The sequence below is a fragment of the Rhagoletis zephyria genome, unplaced genomic scaffold, assembly GCF_001687245.7.
Source record: "Rhagoletis zephyria isolate East Lansing unplaced genomic scaffold, Rhagoletis_zephyria_1.1 Rzeph_scaffold_11042, whole genome shotgun sequence".
NCBI classification, from domain to species: Eukaryota; Metazoa; Arthropoda; class Insecta; order Diptera; family Tephritidae; genus Rhagoletis; species Rhagoletis zephyria.
Genome location: NW_016168119.1, coordinates 1 through 17,729, shown reverse-complemented (window position 1 = coordinate 17,729; position 17,729 = coordinate 1). Strand labels below are relative to the sequence as shown.

The 17,729-nt window shown below is 35.3% G+C and overlaps 1 protein-coding gene across 1 annotated transcript; it reads left to right on the top strand.

The window, feature by feature from the left end:
- Positions 1-5,145: 5,145 nt before the first annotated feature.
- Positions 5,146-17,529, top strand: LOC108376819 (uncharacterized; the record flags this gene model as incomplete). Its single annotated transcript, XM_017633059.1, has 3 exons — positions 5,146-6,112; positions 6,571-6,998; positions 17,445-17,529. Coding segments are annotated over exons 1-3 (1,173 nt in total), but the record flags the coding sequence as incomplete, so codon positions are not given.
- Between the last annotated feature and the right edge of the window lie 200 nt (positions 17,530-17,729).

The window sequence follows — 17,729 nt, the reverse complement described above, 5'->3', positions numbered from 1 at the left end:
CTTAAGCTTAACACTTGTTTATGTAAAATAGCGGTTAAAATGGTTGGGGGGTTGGCTAATTATATATTCTTTATCAGTTTAAAAGAATTTCGGTTTAGTTAGAAATCCCCTAAAACCATTTTAATTAAAAAAGATGTTAACCTTAAGATTTTACGACGGTTAACACGTCTTGTGAATCCCCTAATTGTTCCGATAATATGCACAATTGAGAGAAATAGAGGTTGTGCCAATCACGGTACCGCTATTCCTCTCTCAGTGAATTTGACAGAATCGTTGTTTGTATGACGTCACACTTGTGCAACTTGTTTACGTTTGCCTTGCAACATTTTTTCTTCTTCTTCCATTCTTGCTCACGTTTTGGCATTTCTCCCTCGCAATTGCACCAGTGTGACGTCACACAAAAGTTATTCTCAGAAATCCTCTCTGAGAGGCGCAATCTTGTATTCTCTCATTCTTGGATAATATGTATATGTTACCGGCCAAACCAGATCTTAGGACAAACTAGTTTTGCCTAGGCTAAACTAGATCAGGGGTGACAGTATTTTTGCTCAGTTTTTTTGCACTTCAAAAAAATAACCCTCATCAGTCCAACTTCAGGTACGCAGTCCACAATATTGTTGCGTCCAACTTGTTTCCGCATTGGAGGGATATATTAGATCTAGGTAGAACTAGTTGATTTTGGTTTTAAAATATTTTGAATAGGGTTTCCACCTGCAGAAATTAAATGAAATATTAAAATATGACGTCAAACGAAGGTGGTAAGATATCCTTAATCTGAATGTTTAGAATCTGCCTTAATTTCCGCCTGGAATAGGTGTAATTTTGAATTGATTGTCGTTTCGGTGATGGCTAGCTCTGCAGTTATTCTCATTGCGAAAACCCTATTAAGCGGTGCCAAAAGGTTCTGAAAATGAATTTTCCTATGACCGTCAATCTACGTGCGCATTTCGCAGCACGGTTTTCCGCAAATCAGCCAATGGGCGGTAAACTAAGGGTTTTTTAAAGAGCAGCCGTCGAAGTGGATCTCAGCGCTCCCGCGATGCACAGTACCGCTAGGCGCTGAACCTTCTCCATTGGCCCGAGGCATAAGGACTTTTTTGCGGCATTCCAGCACACCAAAGCGCCATAGAGCAGTATTGCGCTGATTATTGCTGTGTAGCACCAACGCATCAGAGCAGGTGACAAACACCAAGCGACTCCCAGCATTCTTTTACATGCATAAAGGGCGTTACTGTCCTTCTGCCGGTGAAGCATGTAAAGCTACAGGACAAGTAGCCTGTGCAAAATGTGATGTGGATTTATGTTTGAAATGTTTTGCTAATTTTCATACTAAAAATTAACTTCTTCATCCTCTTTGCACGTAGAATATGGATATATTATCAATAAATGTAATAAATCTATTATTTCATATTTTAACCGAATACTGTCGTCTAACAATCCATCTGGAATATGCCCCGTGTTGCCATATGGCAACGGCCGATATCGGAAGAACTATACTACTCCCAAAAGTTTAGTCATATTTTCTCCTCCTTTACTTTAACGCTACTTCTACCCTGTATATAGATGAAACCAAAAAAATCTAAGAAAAATTAATCTGGGACAATTTGGGTTAACAATATGCATCTTCATCCTCGCCTTTTTCTTCATATTTTTGCATATTCCCCTTCACCTTTACCTTAATGTGTTTAAATTTACCTTCATCTTCGTTTTTGCCTTTATCTTTATGCGTCTTTGTTTTTGTTTTTATTTTTACCTTTGCCTTTATGCTTCTCATCATCTATGTACGTACTAACATTTACTTTCATTCTTGCATTAGTCTTAATCTAAATCTTATTCTTAAACCGCGTATTACCACGTTTTTGTTAAACTAATACCACGTGCAAGCATATAAGAAGCACTTGGAACCACTTTGGTGTGCACCATTTCCGTGGAATTTTCCAATTTACTACCTACCAACCAACAATTGCATAATTCTTATGTACTTCTCATTGTTTTCATTTTCGTCTTTATCTTGCGTTCGTCTGTTGCCTTCGCTTTTTTTGTTTTAATGTTATCATTTATTTCTTCATCATCACGTTCATCTTTATACAAAGTTTAATTTTAAATACGATGTAAACCAAATGCGGAAACAACTCAAATTGAACATGTTGCAGCAACATCTATACACAAATAAAAAATGTTTAAACGACGGTTTTGGCCGCAATTTTCAACCAATTATGAAACCATAAAAACTCTACAGAAAAATACCTTTCCAATGGTGTTCTTGGTTTTGAAATCGGTTCGGTTAAACTAAATTTTAATGTTCGACTTCGATGTTCGGCCGAATATTGAATAGTACCTAATATTCGAAATCGGCCTCGGCTTCGGCCAAAATTCCAGCTTCGGTCGGACACTATCAAGTACGCACCTCTAACCACTTGGCTCAAGCTACTAACGAAGATCATCGATGGATAAATAAAGTTGTGAATGCCCGGATGACACACAAAGTTTTATAAGAGTCTTATACTGTCTTACTTGAGCAAAACTGAAGGGCAAATGCTCTATCATTTTGCTCTATAAAATAATCATAAAAAAATCTGTGAAAAGGTGACATTCAATATAAATAACACAAGAATGAATTATTTTCTATAATCAAGATTCCGAAAAAATGTAAAACGGAAAAAACTATATGGCGCTACAGCCAGAACTCTATCCAAAGCCACTTATAAAATCAATTTGTATATAAAAATCCAAAACAGTTTACGTGAAGAGCGGTGCATAGAGTATTTATTCTTTGAAAAGAAAAGGTTGTACAAAATGCTCAAGTGGTAAGCGGATATAAAAATACGAATATAACAGATCCTTGTATCAAGTTGTACTAATATATCATCAATCAATTGAATTGAGTTGAAGATAGTCAACGTGAAGGGCTTTGAATAGAGTATTTTTTCTTTCATTATCTATTAAAGTCAGAAATGATATGGATAAAGAGTGTTCACGATCTTTTTGAAGAAGAATCCAACTTCACGAATTGAAAAAATAACACCGTCCAACAAAAATGGGAGCAAATTTTTTTTTGCCGAAATTGTTTTAGCTGTCTTTGGTAGACTGACTACAAAGTTTCCATCAGCTCCAGATTTTGAGAAAAACGAGTTCAAAGTGCCAAAAAATCGCGCTCCTCCCAATATTTTAGAAGCTCTACGAATGAAACAGAAGATTATAGATCCTTCCACTTAGGCTTTTATTAAAGCTAGAACTCTCGACTACTATCCCTGAAAATTCCATTCCTACACCTTGACTTGATGGTCGCTTGTAGTCATTTGTTGAATAGCAAAAACTGATGTTGGCGAAGTTTGAATACCTACCGCAATTAAACAACAGGTGATAGAACCTTTCACTTAGGCACCTTGACCCTAAGGCCGATTTTAGTTATTTATTGAACAGCCCAACCTGATTTTGGCAAACATTTTTTTTTCAAGAGCACAATTTCCTAGCATCTTTTTATTGTTAAATAAAGGACTCAAAATCTGAAGCTGATGGAAACTTTATACCGGATACGGATTCGTACTCAGTAAAAAAAAGTATATCAATAACAGCATAAATATACGCGGCACCAAAATGAGTGTTACCCTGTGTAATTAATCTCCGCAGAAAAATGTGTGTATTTAAAAACAAAGCTTTTTTCTTATCTACCGAAATACGAAATGATATGACTGACGAGCATTGATGATCTTATTGGAGACAAATCCTACTCTGAAAAGAGAATGCGCAATTTCTCTAAAAATTATAATTGATATAACTATATAAATTTGCTTGCTGCTGACTAAATAATTGCTCTGAATGAAGAACGGCAATAGAGACCTAAAAGTATGAATTTGTAGAGGTTTTGCACTAATCATGAAATGGAAGAGAAAACAGTATAAAGGAAGAGGCTTATAAAAATATGATTGCATGCAGAGCCTTTTAAAACCCTTATAAGAGCACAGTCTACGAGTAGAGCCTCATAAAACAATTGCTCTTCACACTTCGAGTTTTGCGTTATCCGGCCGAGGTAAGGAAAATGCGCAATGATTTTTTAAATGAAATATGAGCAGAAAAATGTTACTCATACGCCATGTACGACTATGCACGATTATGGTCATATCTGTTATTTTTTTCTCTGTTAAAGTTAGAATTGTTTTTCATTCACAATGCAAACTTAAAATTATACAATCTTGAGAGAATTACCTGATCTAGAAAACGGTATACAGATCCGTAAATTACGACCCAAAATTAAGTTTACATGTTGCGGGGTTTTTTTTTTTTTTTGTTATTTTAAAACTTGATATTTGCCCGCAATATTATTTTCAAACACAAAGTAAGACGAATTTAAAAGAGATTTCGGCAATCCTCCACCGTTTAATACGAGTCTATAACCACACAAGCCTATTGCATCCTTCCCCATCTTCAACAACGACGCCCTATCCAACCAGTTTACAGACAGTTGTAAGCCAAACGGAATTGTGCGTCCGATGACTAGAAATTTTTATAGAGAATGAGTTCAGCTCAATAAAAAAAAAATCTCTAAACAACCCCAGCCTGTAACTGTAAAAAGTCCCAAATTTGTACAAATATACAAATCGTATGATCCCTGCTTAGGCGCTTAAAAAAACAATTAAAAATTGTACAAGCTTTAGCGGCATAGTTTTATGCGCAGTTTCTTTTACAAATGTAGTTCTTTCAAAAATTGTTTGCAGACCTGGACTAATGTTCATTGTTCTTTTTAAAAAGTTGGAAGTACACTTCATAATTTCGTCATCTACATAAAGTACTATGTTTAGTATTTTTAAATACATTGTACACACCTACGTGCATATAAATAATGCCGACGTACAAATGTGTCGTTCACAAGAATTTTCACACTAATTTTGTATGTACATATGTAGGTCCCATCCTTTCCGCAACCCACTTTATTTAAATACTCCGCTCAGCTGTTGACCAACTGAGGAACACAATAGTTGGTTGCGTGCGCCAGCTGGCCCCCTTTACCCAGTCCCGCACTTTACAAAGCAATTGACCATCGGCATTTTCCGTTTTTCCGAATGTTAAGCTCCGCGTTCTGACCGAGTCTTGCCACTGCGCGGCATTTATGTTTTGGTCATTTGGTCGCCGTGTGCCATGGAGTGCGCCTGCTTTTAAACGCTAACAGCTACGAGTACACTAGTGGTCGTGGGAACGTTTGAAATAATCGGCACGCATATGTTTTTTTCATTTAGTATCGCACAATGTTGCTAAAATTGTATTACTCGTTCGAGTATCGATTTACTGACGCAGCTAAAGTGACCAAAGGACTTTACGTGAATTTGTGCTAAATTTCTCGAATAAAATATTAAATTTTAACTACGTTGTTTACCCGTTATTCATTATGTTGAAATAGTGCTAAGTTAGTTACTCGAAGTGTTAAAACCTGCGTGGTAAAGAGCTGTCAAAAATTATGAAATTTGACACCCAACCCAATGCCACAAATCCAGAGCACCTCCCTCCAAACTCGCCTAAGGCCGAAATTCACCCCACTCCCAACGCAGAAACCAATAACGAAAACAACAACATCCTTGTTACTGATGCAGCCAACGAGGCACCTGCAATTGTCGCAGAATCGGACTTAAAAAACAGCAGCTCAATAGTCCGCAACCAAAATTTCTCTTTCGCCAGCACCTATCGACCCCAGCCACATGTCAGCAGCCTTAATAGTCGTTTCGGCAGCCCTCAAACGATAAATACGAGTCTATATCCACACAAGCCTATTGCATCCTTCACCGTACTCAACAACGACGACCTGTCCAGCCAATTTGACAGTTGTAAGCCAAACGCAATTGTGCGCCCGATACGTCGTTACGAGCAGCGGGATTCGGCGCTGCCCTTTCGCCAGAATGTTGCAACTGATGAAGAAACGCTGTGGTCCCTACAGCAATCTCATCGTCAAAAGAATCGTTTCTCTTCCTCCACCATGTCGAACAAAATGACGCATTTGCCCTCGGGAAGGTCAAACGACGAAGAGATTGAAAAGTTGAGAGAGGAATTGAATCGGAAGCTACGTAGCCTGCATTTAACAACAGCTCCAGATGTGTGGACCAAGTCCAGACAATCTTCAAATGTAGGCCTATTTGCTTTAAATAAATATGTGGTAAAGCGCGCATTACTGGAAAAGTTATGTAGTCAAGAAGTTAAGAGAAAAAAGTGAAGACCCTTTCATACTTAAGAATATATGTATTTTATTTTGATCTGGACCTTTTCCAGCAATTGCGCTATAGACTTGAATACATATATCAATTCAAGAATATTAATGCTAAGGAAAGTAATATATGCAAATACTTATCACTAACCCCGAGTAGAAATTCAGACTTTTCAAATTAAACCCTGTACGCGGGGTATTTTTTTTTTCTTTTAAAAACTGATACTAATTTCGCGCTATTCGATTACATACTTTCCTAAGCAGATTAATACAAAATGTGAAAATTCTGATAGCTTGCAATATACTTAGTACATTTCTATAGCAGTGCCTTTCTCCTAAACCCCTTACTTTTTTCTCACTTCATGAACATACATACATAGACAAGTCAGCAAGACCACGTGATTAAACGTCCACTCTTCATAACAACGGTACCGACTGGTGTATTCTTGCCACCCCCAAAAGAGCCACCCATTCCATGGTTTCTGAGACCGCACGTCTATGCATATTCTTCACATCCTGTGGTGTTGGCCAGCAACGATGTCGTCACATCCGTTGCTAGCAAGGCCAAACCTCGTGACAGCTCCATAGCGTCAACAACGATAGCCGCCGACAATAAGGCGGCAACACGGCCAACGTTGAATAGTGCAAATCCGAGTTCGAATACAAATGGAAATTTGGCTGCAACTGCGATTTTAAATGGCACACGGAGTGGTCAGTCGCCCCCTCGCTCTCGTTTGCCCTTAGCTGGTGGTGTACATCTCACCAAACAACAATTTCAGGAACAACTTCAACAGCGTCGCGCAAAAAGGTAATCATCGACCCCAACACCACAATTTACATTTATTTATGTATAGATATACATATGAATGTGTGAATGTAAATGTGGCCATTATTATGGCACCCGAATTTTAATTGATTTTTTTATGGTGGTAAAAATTTCCAGTTAGGGTATATTACAGTGTGCGAGTGTACTTTTCCCACCTAAGAAAATCTACATATACACTGTGGGAAATAACGCTTAGTAAAAATTAATAGTTTATGTATATTTGATTAGCGTTTAAATATGTTCGTATTAAAAATAATATTTTCATACAAAAATTTGTTACGCGCGTATTTATCTGTTCACATCTGAGTATGTATATGTAAGTGTACATACCAGGGATTTTCTTCATCCCTTTTTTACAGTTTTGCTACGAAAAAAAAAACAAAATCAAAATCTTTGTCTTTCATTTCCTTACCATTAGCAACCTTCTCCTTTTGTACATATTTTAATTTGGCCAGCCAATTGACAATAAATCCCAAAAAGCGTATTAAAGATGATAAAATATGATTTCCACTTCTATAAATTTATCTAAAATACTAGTGAAGACACCGATTGGAATGAGTAGAACGTGAGTTTCAAGTAGTCTTCAGTGAAAACTGATTTTTGTTTGACAGATTTTACATGGACGAAAACACAAGTTTTAGGTCGAAAACCAGTTATAGCAAGGAAAACATGTTTTCGATGTCGATGCGAACATGGCATAAAGGTACATTAGGTGCACTTACTTGATTTTAGGTACAATCATCTTTTGATCAGATGAATTTCTATTCTTATTTTTTTTTTTTCTTTTACCTTTACTGTGATATTATAATTACTTGCCGGTATGGGAAAAAGAGGGGAAAAGTGGTCAAAAGGAAGAAATTAACAAAATCATATTATGCACGATTGAGAGAAATAGAGGTTGCGCCAATCGCGGTACCGCTAATCCGCTCTTTGCGATTTTGACAGAATCAGCTGTGTGCGTGACGTCATCTTTTTTTTTGGTTTTTATCTTGAAGTGTACTTCACGGATGCTTTTTCAGAACGAACGCTGTCATTTTAATATGCGCGTAATTGAATGAATATCTACTAATATACAGTACTTTTGTTGACGTTTATAGTAAGAACAATTACGTTTCTGATTGATTTTAATTTTTTTTTAAAAGAAGTTAGAAAATCTTCATATTTAAGTAGCATTTTATCAGCGCAAAGTTTAAGTGCCGTTTTCTCAGGTAGGTTTTGAAATTTATTTGGCCTTTTCTTCAGAACAAAATTTGTGTTTAAAGGGCAGATAAATTTAAAACCTACAATAAGGAAAAAGTAGCATGATTTTTTCCAAACAGAGTCATTTTTAGTTTTTCCATTTTAGCGATTTAAAATTTTTTAACAGAAAAATATTTTTTAAACAAACTTAAAAGTAGGTATGTTAGATCGATCACAGTGATATTGTCTAGAAATTTTTATCGAGAATGAGTTTAACTCAATCGAAAAATTTTCAAACAACTCTCTAACTATTATCTCTACAAATGCGCCAATCGCGTAATCAAAGTGAACATTTGAAAACACACTCACATATTGTGGTTGTAGCTACATAGGTGATCTTTGCCCATTCTTTGTTAATTTTGTTAACTATTTGTTGCCATTAGGCAGAACATATAGTTTTAGATATTTTTCCGGTTTTTATTAATTATACGAAAAAAAATCTGTGAAGTGCAGAACGAAATCATATTCAAACGAAAATAGCTCCAAAAATAAATCTGTTTAAAGTAAACAAAAGGTCGTTTGGCGCCAAATCATATGTGTAATAAAAGAATAAAACCAATTTCCACTTTTGTCACATAACTCCCTTTGATTCCGTACATTTAAGGACCATGCGGTTCGATTTTTTTCTTAAGAAATAAAAAAACACACGTGACATATATACGTAAAATAATAAATATGTAAAATAATAGCCGTTTTCTTCGTTCGGAGCAGCGCTGCCAGGTTGACGTTTTTAACGTCATTTAGACGTTTTTTGTATCCTGTTGACGTTTGGACGTTTTTTGTGTAAAAAATTACGTTTTTAACTTTTCAGTAATTTTTCTCTGTTACTAAATCTTGTAAGTAGAACTGATTTTGAATTATTGTCTTCAAAAGATATTTATTCTTGAGACGCAGATGACTTAAATATGATGCATTTGCGAAAAACGGACCCGATACCGAACCGATTTTATTAATGCAAATTCGAAACGTTTATTACTTTCATGATGATTTTTTCTCATTCTAAACATATATGTACATACATAAATAAAATAATAGCCGTTTTCGTTGTTCGGACTAAACTCAAAACCCAGTCAAATTGTTGGAGGTTATACCTTGCATCAGGGCCGTAGCCTGGAATTTTTTTCGGAGGGTTCTGGCAAATTTTTTTTTAGTTTCACTTTTATTTCAACATACAGTATTGGTCAATACAATAGCACCCCCATTTCAAAGTGATATTGTTTGCCACTCATGTTTGTTTATTTATTTTTAAGAATTTTCAATTAAAATGCAGTTCATTCTCTTACAAAACTCACATAAACTCAAGTTTAAAACTTTTTAAAAGACCGCAAAAAAGTGCAACAAATTTTCACCCAAATTTCAAACTTTTTTCTCAGAAGCGGTAGATTTTTTTTGAATACACAGTTGTATAGCCCATTCAATTTTAGTCTAATAATGTGCAAGTTTCAAGTGGCTAAAAATTACCGTTGATTTTTTAGAATTTTTTTCGCCGAGGATGTTGCGGGTTTCTGCCATATAAAAATAAATTGTGTTTAGTCGTTATATGGAAGCAAATGAGACAAAAAAAATTCTAAAAAATCAACGGTAATCTTTAGCGACTTGAAACTTGCACATTATTGGACAAAATTGAATGCGCTATAAAACTGTGTACTCAAAAAAATTCTAGAGCTTCTGAGAAAAAAGTTTGAAATTTAAGGGAAAGTTTGTCGCACTTTTTTGCGGTCTTTTAAAAAGTTTAAAACATTGGTTTATATGGGTTTTGTTGGAAAACGAACTGTATTTTAATTGAAAATTCTTAAAAACAAATAATTAAACATAAGTGGCAAACAATATCGCTTTGAAAGGGGGGTGCTATAGATATGTCCAATACTGTATCTTGATTAAAAGAAAAATACTGATAAAAACAAAATTTTTCATAAAAACAGGGTTAAAATCTTGAAATTCCTGCCCGTAGTTTGTTTGTAAGTCAATTATGAGTGGCATTGTGCAACTATGATATCACGGCCGAGTAATCATAGCCAACTTATGTACAGTAGTCGAAAAAATTATAGCCGCACCAAATTTTGACAAGTTTTAAAATATTATTTTTGTTGTTATTTAATTTCGGTTAGTTTTTTATAGTTCGTTCTTTACAGGGTTCGTATTTGCACACACATGCGCAGCACATCCTAACATTTTACGCTCACACACGTGTGCTGTGCATATAAAAAATTAAAAACTTGCTCACATCACATGTGTGTGCCGTTTGGTAAAAAGCACGGGCACATGTGTGTACTTTATTTTTATTAATATAAAGCACACGCACATGTGTGTGCTTTGCGTAGAGAAACTTATACACTTCGATTTCTAACTCAAATCTTAAAATAATTTTTTAATATGTTTTCTGTCATATAAAAAACAAACAACATCTCACTTTTTATTGAATTGTCTTTCAAAAAATAACGTTTAATAAACAAATTCTTTTAAAAATATATTATGTGCATGTGCATGGGCTGAAATTTGTACAAAAATCGGCTCACACACATGTGCATGTGCTTAATAACAAACAGCACACACTTTTCTGTGAGCAGAGTTTGTTTTCCACTTATGCACACACATGTGTATGAGCAGTGAGTACAAGTTGAATGTGTTTCTGGCGTGTGTGTGAGCAGAGCATGTGTGTGCAAATACGAACCCTGGTTCTTTACCAACATTCGTATAAATACAAGTTTTTTACATAGCGCCTTTGCAAGTGGACTGCTCAAATTTGGAAACATGAATTTCCACGGGTTTTTTTTTAAAGAACGAACTATATTTTTTTTAAATATAGCAAAAGTTCAATAACAACAAATATAATACGTTAAAACTATAATTTTTTTACCACTGTATGTATTTTTTTTATATCTTTAATTGGACCTTCACATTGTACATAAAGGAAGTTCATAACAAAATTAAAAAATATGTCTTTTTTTGAAGTTCGTTTTACCTTTTTCATATCCCCCCCCCCCCCCCAAAANCCCCCCCCCCCCTAAATACGGCCTTGCCTTGCATATATTCCTATTATAGCCTATTGGACAACACGCTGGTGGCGCTGGAGTAGAGTTACTTATAAAATTCGTATTTATTAACCGATTTCGTTCAAATGCACAAAGTGAGATGCCTGTATAATAAAAACTTTGTTTCCTAAAAATGACCAGCTATATTTTATAAAATCTGGTTGAAATTCATAATGCGTATTCATTTCATGACAAGCAGTGGTTTTGCAGAAAAGGCACCTAATGGATTGCGCTGCAGTCGAGCTATATATCTTCGTTTAAGTATGCATGTAAAGACGCCCTCATACACCCTTAATGCGATCTTGCATTTACCTCCGATTGAGGAAATTGCTTGGGGCGGCCGTTAATGCAGCAGTAAGACTCAAAGAAACCAATTTATAAATATTAAGACGAATTGTAAAAGTGGCGAATCGACAAGGAAAGATTCGACCACATCCGTCCAAGAAGGACCGCGGTACGTATATCAATGGCTTCAATTGAACGGTATTTAAGAGATCACACGACTCATTTAGTCAATTTACGGGAAAACTTTTCATCCTGTGGGGGGGTCAGGACCAATGTTGAAGGTGCAAGATCATAGAAGAATATTACGCACGCTTGGCAGAGATCTCACAGGTGGAAATAAGACCATCGGTAAAACTCATGAGATCGAAAGGGATTAGTACTCTATATGGTATCACAGCGCTACTACTATTGGCCTATGTATGAGGAGGATTCTGCTCTTTATTCGTTTCAATTTAAACTAAAAATGTTTACTTTACAGACCGCTTTTGCTTTTAAACGCTCTTTTTGTATTGGCCAACGCAAAAGATCTTATTAGGCGCCGCGAAGAAAGCGGGCATTGGCTAGTATATGTTATAAGAATTGATCGTTTAATATAAGATACTTGTGCATGGCGTATGAGTGACATTCTTTCCTGCTCATATTTCATAAAAAAAATTATCATCCATTTTCATTTGGCCATTCACAACTTTTTTATTTATCAATCGATATTCTTCGTTAGTAGCTTGATTTTTTTGTAAAAGAAGAAACAAAAAAGATTACAAAAATTTTTTTTTTTACTTCTCCCTGTTAAAATTTGATTTTTTCTATAGAAATGAAAATGTCTTGTGAAAATTACCTGATCTAGAAAACAGAATACAGAATCCTTATCTACGACTCAAAATTAAGTTTTATTAATTAGTTTCCCTCAATTAAATTGTGTGCTGTTACAAATTGAGCTTCTTAAATTTACTGTTATAATTTTTCAATAATAGTCAATTATTCTTCCTTTGAAAGACTAGGTGGAAAGGAACTTAGCTTTTCTTGGTGTTTCTGATTGGCGCTAGTTGACTAGAAAAAGAAACGACGGCATGCTGGAACTCGACCAAAACAGCTTAAGTGACTATAGCGCCAATGAAGAAGGAGAAAATAATAAAAACACTGGGCTCGGTTTGGATAGTTGTTGTTGTGCTCATTTAGATATAGCTTTATGGCCTTAATAATAATAATAATAGATTGGCGCTTACACATATGTTAGTGTTTGGCCGAGATTCTCCTCCGATTTGTGGCGTGCGCCTTGATGTTGTCACACAAAGCGGAGGGACCTACAGTTTTACGCCGACTCCGAACGGCGATTGTATTTTTATGAGAAGCTGTTTTTCATGGCAGAAATACACTCGGAGGTTTGCCATTGCCTGCCGAGGGACGNAAAAATCATAAAAATCGTTTAAGCGGCTTAGGAGGAGTACGATCACAAACACCGGGACACGAGACTTTTATTTACTAGACTTATGATGTAATGGCCTTATTCATAAAAAATAAAGTAGCTTTTAAAAAGGTTTATAAATTGAAAAATTCATGAAAACATCAACCCTTTAAACCTACTCTATTTTTATGAATAAGGCCATTACATCATAAGTCTAGTAAATAAAAGTCTCGTGTCCCGGTGTTTGTGATCGTACTCCTCCTAAGCCGCTTAAACGATTTTTATGATTTTTTTTTTGTGCATATTTGTTAGGTGTGAAAATATGCCGTAAAGGGGTGGGCAAGGCCAAGGCCGAAAAGAGCCAAATGTAAATTCTAAAAGCTACAGAGAGCCATAAGAAAAACAAACCAAAAATTTCATTTTTAAAATAAAATTATTATTAGAAATGAAAAACATTAATTTTATTATTATTCCAATGTAGGTATTAAAGAAAATCAGCTAAAACCGTTCGCAACAGTTCTGTTAAATGTTGGTTAGTCAATAGGTACGTTCGTTTAAAATCTTGCTATTTGACATTTTTACAGGATTTTACACGAAAAGTTTTAAATCAGATCTATTTTGAAATTGCCACCAACTATACTACACAGTTTCATGGACATATTCACCATCCAACCTGATAATGTTTCCGCCAGGGAGTGAAGAGGAAAAAGTTCAATAAAAAAACAAAATACTTTTGGGCGGGACGAAGTTCGCCGGGTCTGCTGGTGTCATATAAATAAATTTAAAAAAAATTTAAAACACTTTAAAATATATTGCGAATTTTTTTTCTGTATCGTATATTATTTACATATATATTTAAACTTTAAAATTTAATTGGTTTTCCCTTTTAAAATATACTCGTATAACATAAGTTTGCTTCTAAATGATCTCGAAGCGACCCAAAGCAAATTTCAAATATCAAATATTATCTCAAACACTGAAGCCTATCTGATAAAATTTAGAAGGCTTTACGTAAGTTAGATAAAATTTGGAATTTGGTTGAATTTGACAGCTAATGTATCAAGCCGTTCCGAGGACGCATAACGATCACTGATTTTTTAGCAACGGTGGTGCTCAACTGCTGCGCCTTCTGAACCTGCCCAATCTCCTCATGTAAACACCATATTAGCTTTCAGACATCCGCATCCGCCTATAATTCCACATTCGCCACATCCCTAATACGTGCATACATATGTATCTACATATGTAGTTAAATACAAACTTGAGTTTTAGCTTTTTATTTCCTCGTCTCCGTACGAATCCTCTTTCCTCCCAAATGAAGGAGGTGCAACTTGAAGTACATACATATGTACATAACTTCCGGCTATGCGCTACTTACTGCAAGACATGCAAATTGCACAAACATATTCGGCGCTCGTTAGAAATTTGCATAGGTCATCAGTTCAGGTTCTCCATGGCTATTTTATTTCTGAACTTCGTGCTGCAAAGGCGATGATCTTAAAATTTAAGTAGATATGTACATATGTATGTATGTATATATGTATGTGTATGTAGCCCATATGTATGCACATACAGAAGACTTGTAGGAAGGTTAGCAAAACATTGAGCTGAATTCTATAGATAAATTATACTTATACAGGCCAACAAATTAATTTCTTCAACAGTGTACTCATCAAAATTGTGGGTATAAAGGCGCCCTGGGCGGATCATGCGTCAACGCCCTTAAATATTTGATAGTAAAAAAATTATTATTTTTTTTGAATTCTAGGCCATACGCATGGTGAAATTAAAATCAGGGTTTATTCTCTTAACATTCGGCTATCTCATAGAAATTTTCAAAGGCGAATTTTCAAATAAGCTAGTGTCAAATCTTTCTTCTCGCTCTAATTGCTATACCTGGTATTATTTCACCATGGGTCATACGCATTTTTATTGAAATATCATAGAAAATCATAGAAACATGTATTTGCAGTTGGCAAAAGTTAACGGTGATTTCGTTGCTTCCAAAAAATGTTGCCCTTACACTGTGCAAAATGCGTTTGGTGTCACACTCAACCCTGTAAAAGACCACTACACCACATCGGCCCGAAAACTCTGAGAACTCAAAATAAGAACCCCTTCGAGGATTCTGAGGAGAAAGCAAACTCTTTTGCTCCATCTATGATTTCTTTAAATTCAATATGTAGAGTCTCGTCCCAATATGCTAAATGTGCTTCCCACTCACCCAGGGATCACTACTATTTACTATTTCTAGTGTTAAAATCGGTGGGCGGCGGTTGTTTTTCAAACATCAATAACATTTCCGCATTGAAAGCGTACAAGGGTGGTCCATAGGTACATTCGGGGGGAAAAAAGTTTAAAATGTTAAGCTCTCACCCCCTAGGGTTTTACTAAATGGAAAAAATACCCATATTTTTTATAAAAAAAATATATATTTAGAACTACCTCAAAGCCCATGAAGTTGTCCATGTATTTTATTTTTTTTTTAAAAAAAGTTATCAAGCTCTTAAAAAATCACCTGTTATAAGCAAAAACACTTTCATAGAAATGGTATTGTGTTCTTAAATTTTTCGATCGGAAAACTCTCTTTATCTTTAGGAGACCTCCAATAACAATACTTAATTGTTTATTTAACCATTTTTTAATATTAATTATTTTTTATATGTTCCCCAAGAACCCCAAAAAATTTAATGGGATACCCATAAAAATCGTCAATATAAAAAATGGTAAAATAAACAATTGGGCATTGTTGTTGGAAATCTCCTAAAGAGAAATTTAGTTTTCTGATCAAAAAATATTTATTTTCTAGAATTCTATACTATTACTAAGAAAAAGTGTTTTTTTTTTTCATATAAAATATGTACATGGAAAACTTCATGGGCTTTTTTATTATTTAATTTATTTTATTTGATATATTTTATTTCAAATATTTAATGTATTTTATTATTATTGAAATTAAATTTTTAGAGCAGACCTGTTAAATAATGATTAATAATCATAATTATTCTTAATTAAAACAGGTTTTTTTTTCGTAACAGTTTAATGATTAAGTACCAGTAAGTTTAATTACATGATTATTTTGTTATTTTTGATTACTTTCAATTATTTTTGAATTTTTTTATTTACATGATTAACATAATTATTTGATTGTTTTCAATTATTTAGGTCTTTAATTTTATGATTTATTTCAACTTGTGAATAATATTCTGGGAAGATCTTCTAGTAGACTTCAGGCGGCTACCTTCCAGACAGGCATCCCCTCAAGGGATGAATTAATCCTGATCTCGTATTTTGATTCGGCAGCCATGTACACTGATGGCACCAATGGATCTATGGATCTAAAGGTAGGAAGTGGGGTATACTCACAAGAACTCTCACTTAGCCTTAGTTTTCGTCTGCCAGATCTGTGTAGCGTTTTTCAAGCTGAACTAACCGCAATCAACGCAGCTGTAAGATGGCTGATCGCTTCTGTTATTAGTCTGCATGCGGTAACTATCTTTTCTGATTATTAAAACACTTAACTGAGATAAATCTGCATCGAAGATTGTCATGGAATGTGGACGTACTTCACTAATGTTGTACGGGTGCCAGGCCATAAAGACAAACCTGGCAACTGTGTTGCAGATGAAGGAAAGAAACCTTACTGTCAGCAATCAGTACCTCTCGTAATGCGCGCATTCCACTATCTTCCTGCAAACTCTGGCTGTAGAATAACTTTATCAAAGGTGCAAATACAAGATGGTCTACCGAGCCTACGTTCAGGATAGCAAGACATATTTAGCTTAGGTTGCCTCGTGGAGCGTTCACTGCTCCGATATGTCATTGGAGTTCTCACCGAGCACTGCGTGATGGGTGTCCACGTTGCCAGAATGGGCTTGCAGTCAAACGACTACTGTCGTAGCTGCCATGATGAGAAGGAAATAGAAAGCGTGGAGCATTATCTATGCGACTGTCGTGCTTTGGTGAGGGCTCGTCGATGCTCGATCCCCCACTATTCTTTTGAATGTCTGACTTCAACTGGCTTAGGCCAATATCTACTACTTTGTGCGCTTCATCAAAGCTACAAATTGGTTCAATTTTTGAGGTAAAGCAGGGACGTGAGAAGTTTCTAATATGGCATCACAATGGGCCCATGGTGGCCTAAGTGAGCCCTTTTCCTGTGAGGGTTGAGGGCAGACAAGATAACCTAACCTAACCTTTCGCTTAAAGTGCATTTGTGCAACATGTAATTATATGTTCTATAACGGCATTATTTTAATTGTGGCTAGATGGGTTCGACTAGAAGATGTACGGATAAAAGCTGTATTTGGTTTTCAGTTTGGATTTATAAAGCATTTAATTCAGTTTTCGGCAGCTTAGCTGATGTGTTCATATTTAATGTTTTTTTAAATTATTACTTTATGCATTGTAATTTATATTAACATGTACATACAAACATAATTAATTTGCTTCCATGATTTTTTGTTACAGGGATACTGCCCCGCAGCCCTACCGCAATGTTATGTACGATCGCCGTGTAATACGTGGATCTGTATTTGGTACTCAACAGCTTTTGGTAAATATGTTTACATTCTCTTATTAGCCCTCAAAATACCTTAGATAAAAATTACGTTCAGACCCTTGTGGGTAGAATTCTACCCACGAACTTTTTATTAATTTATTTATCCAAAGGTGTCTGACTTGCTTAAAATCAATTAAAGTGGGACACAACTAAATACCATATAGATATATGTACTTTATTTTATGTCATACAGT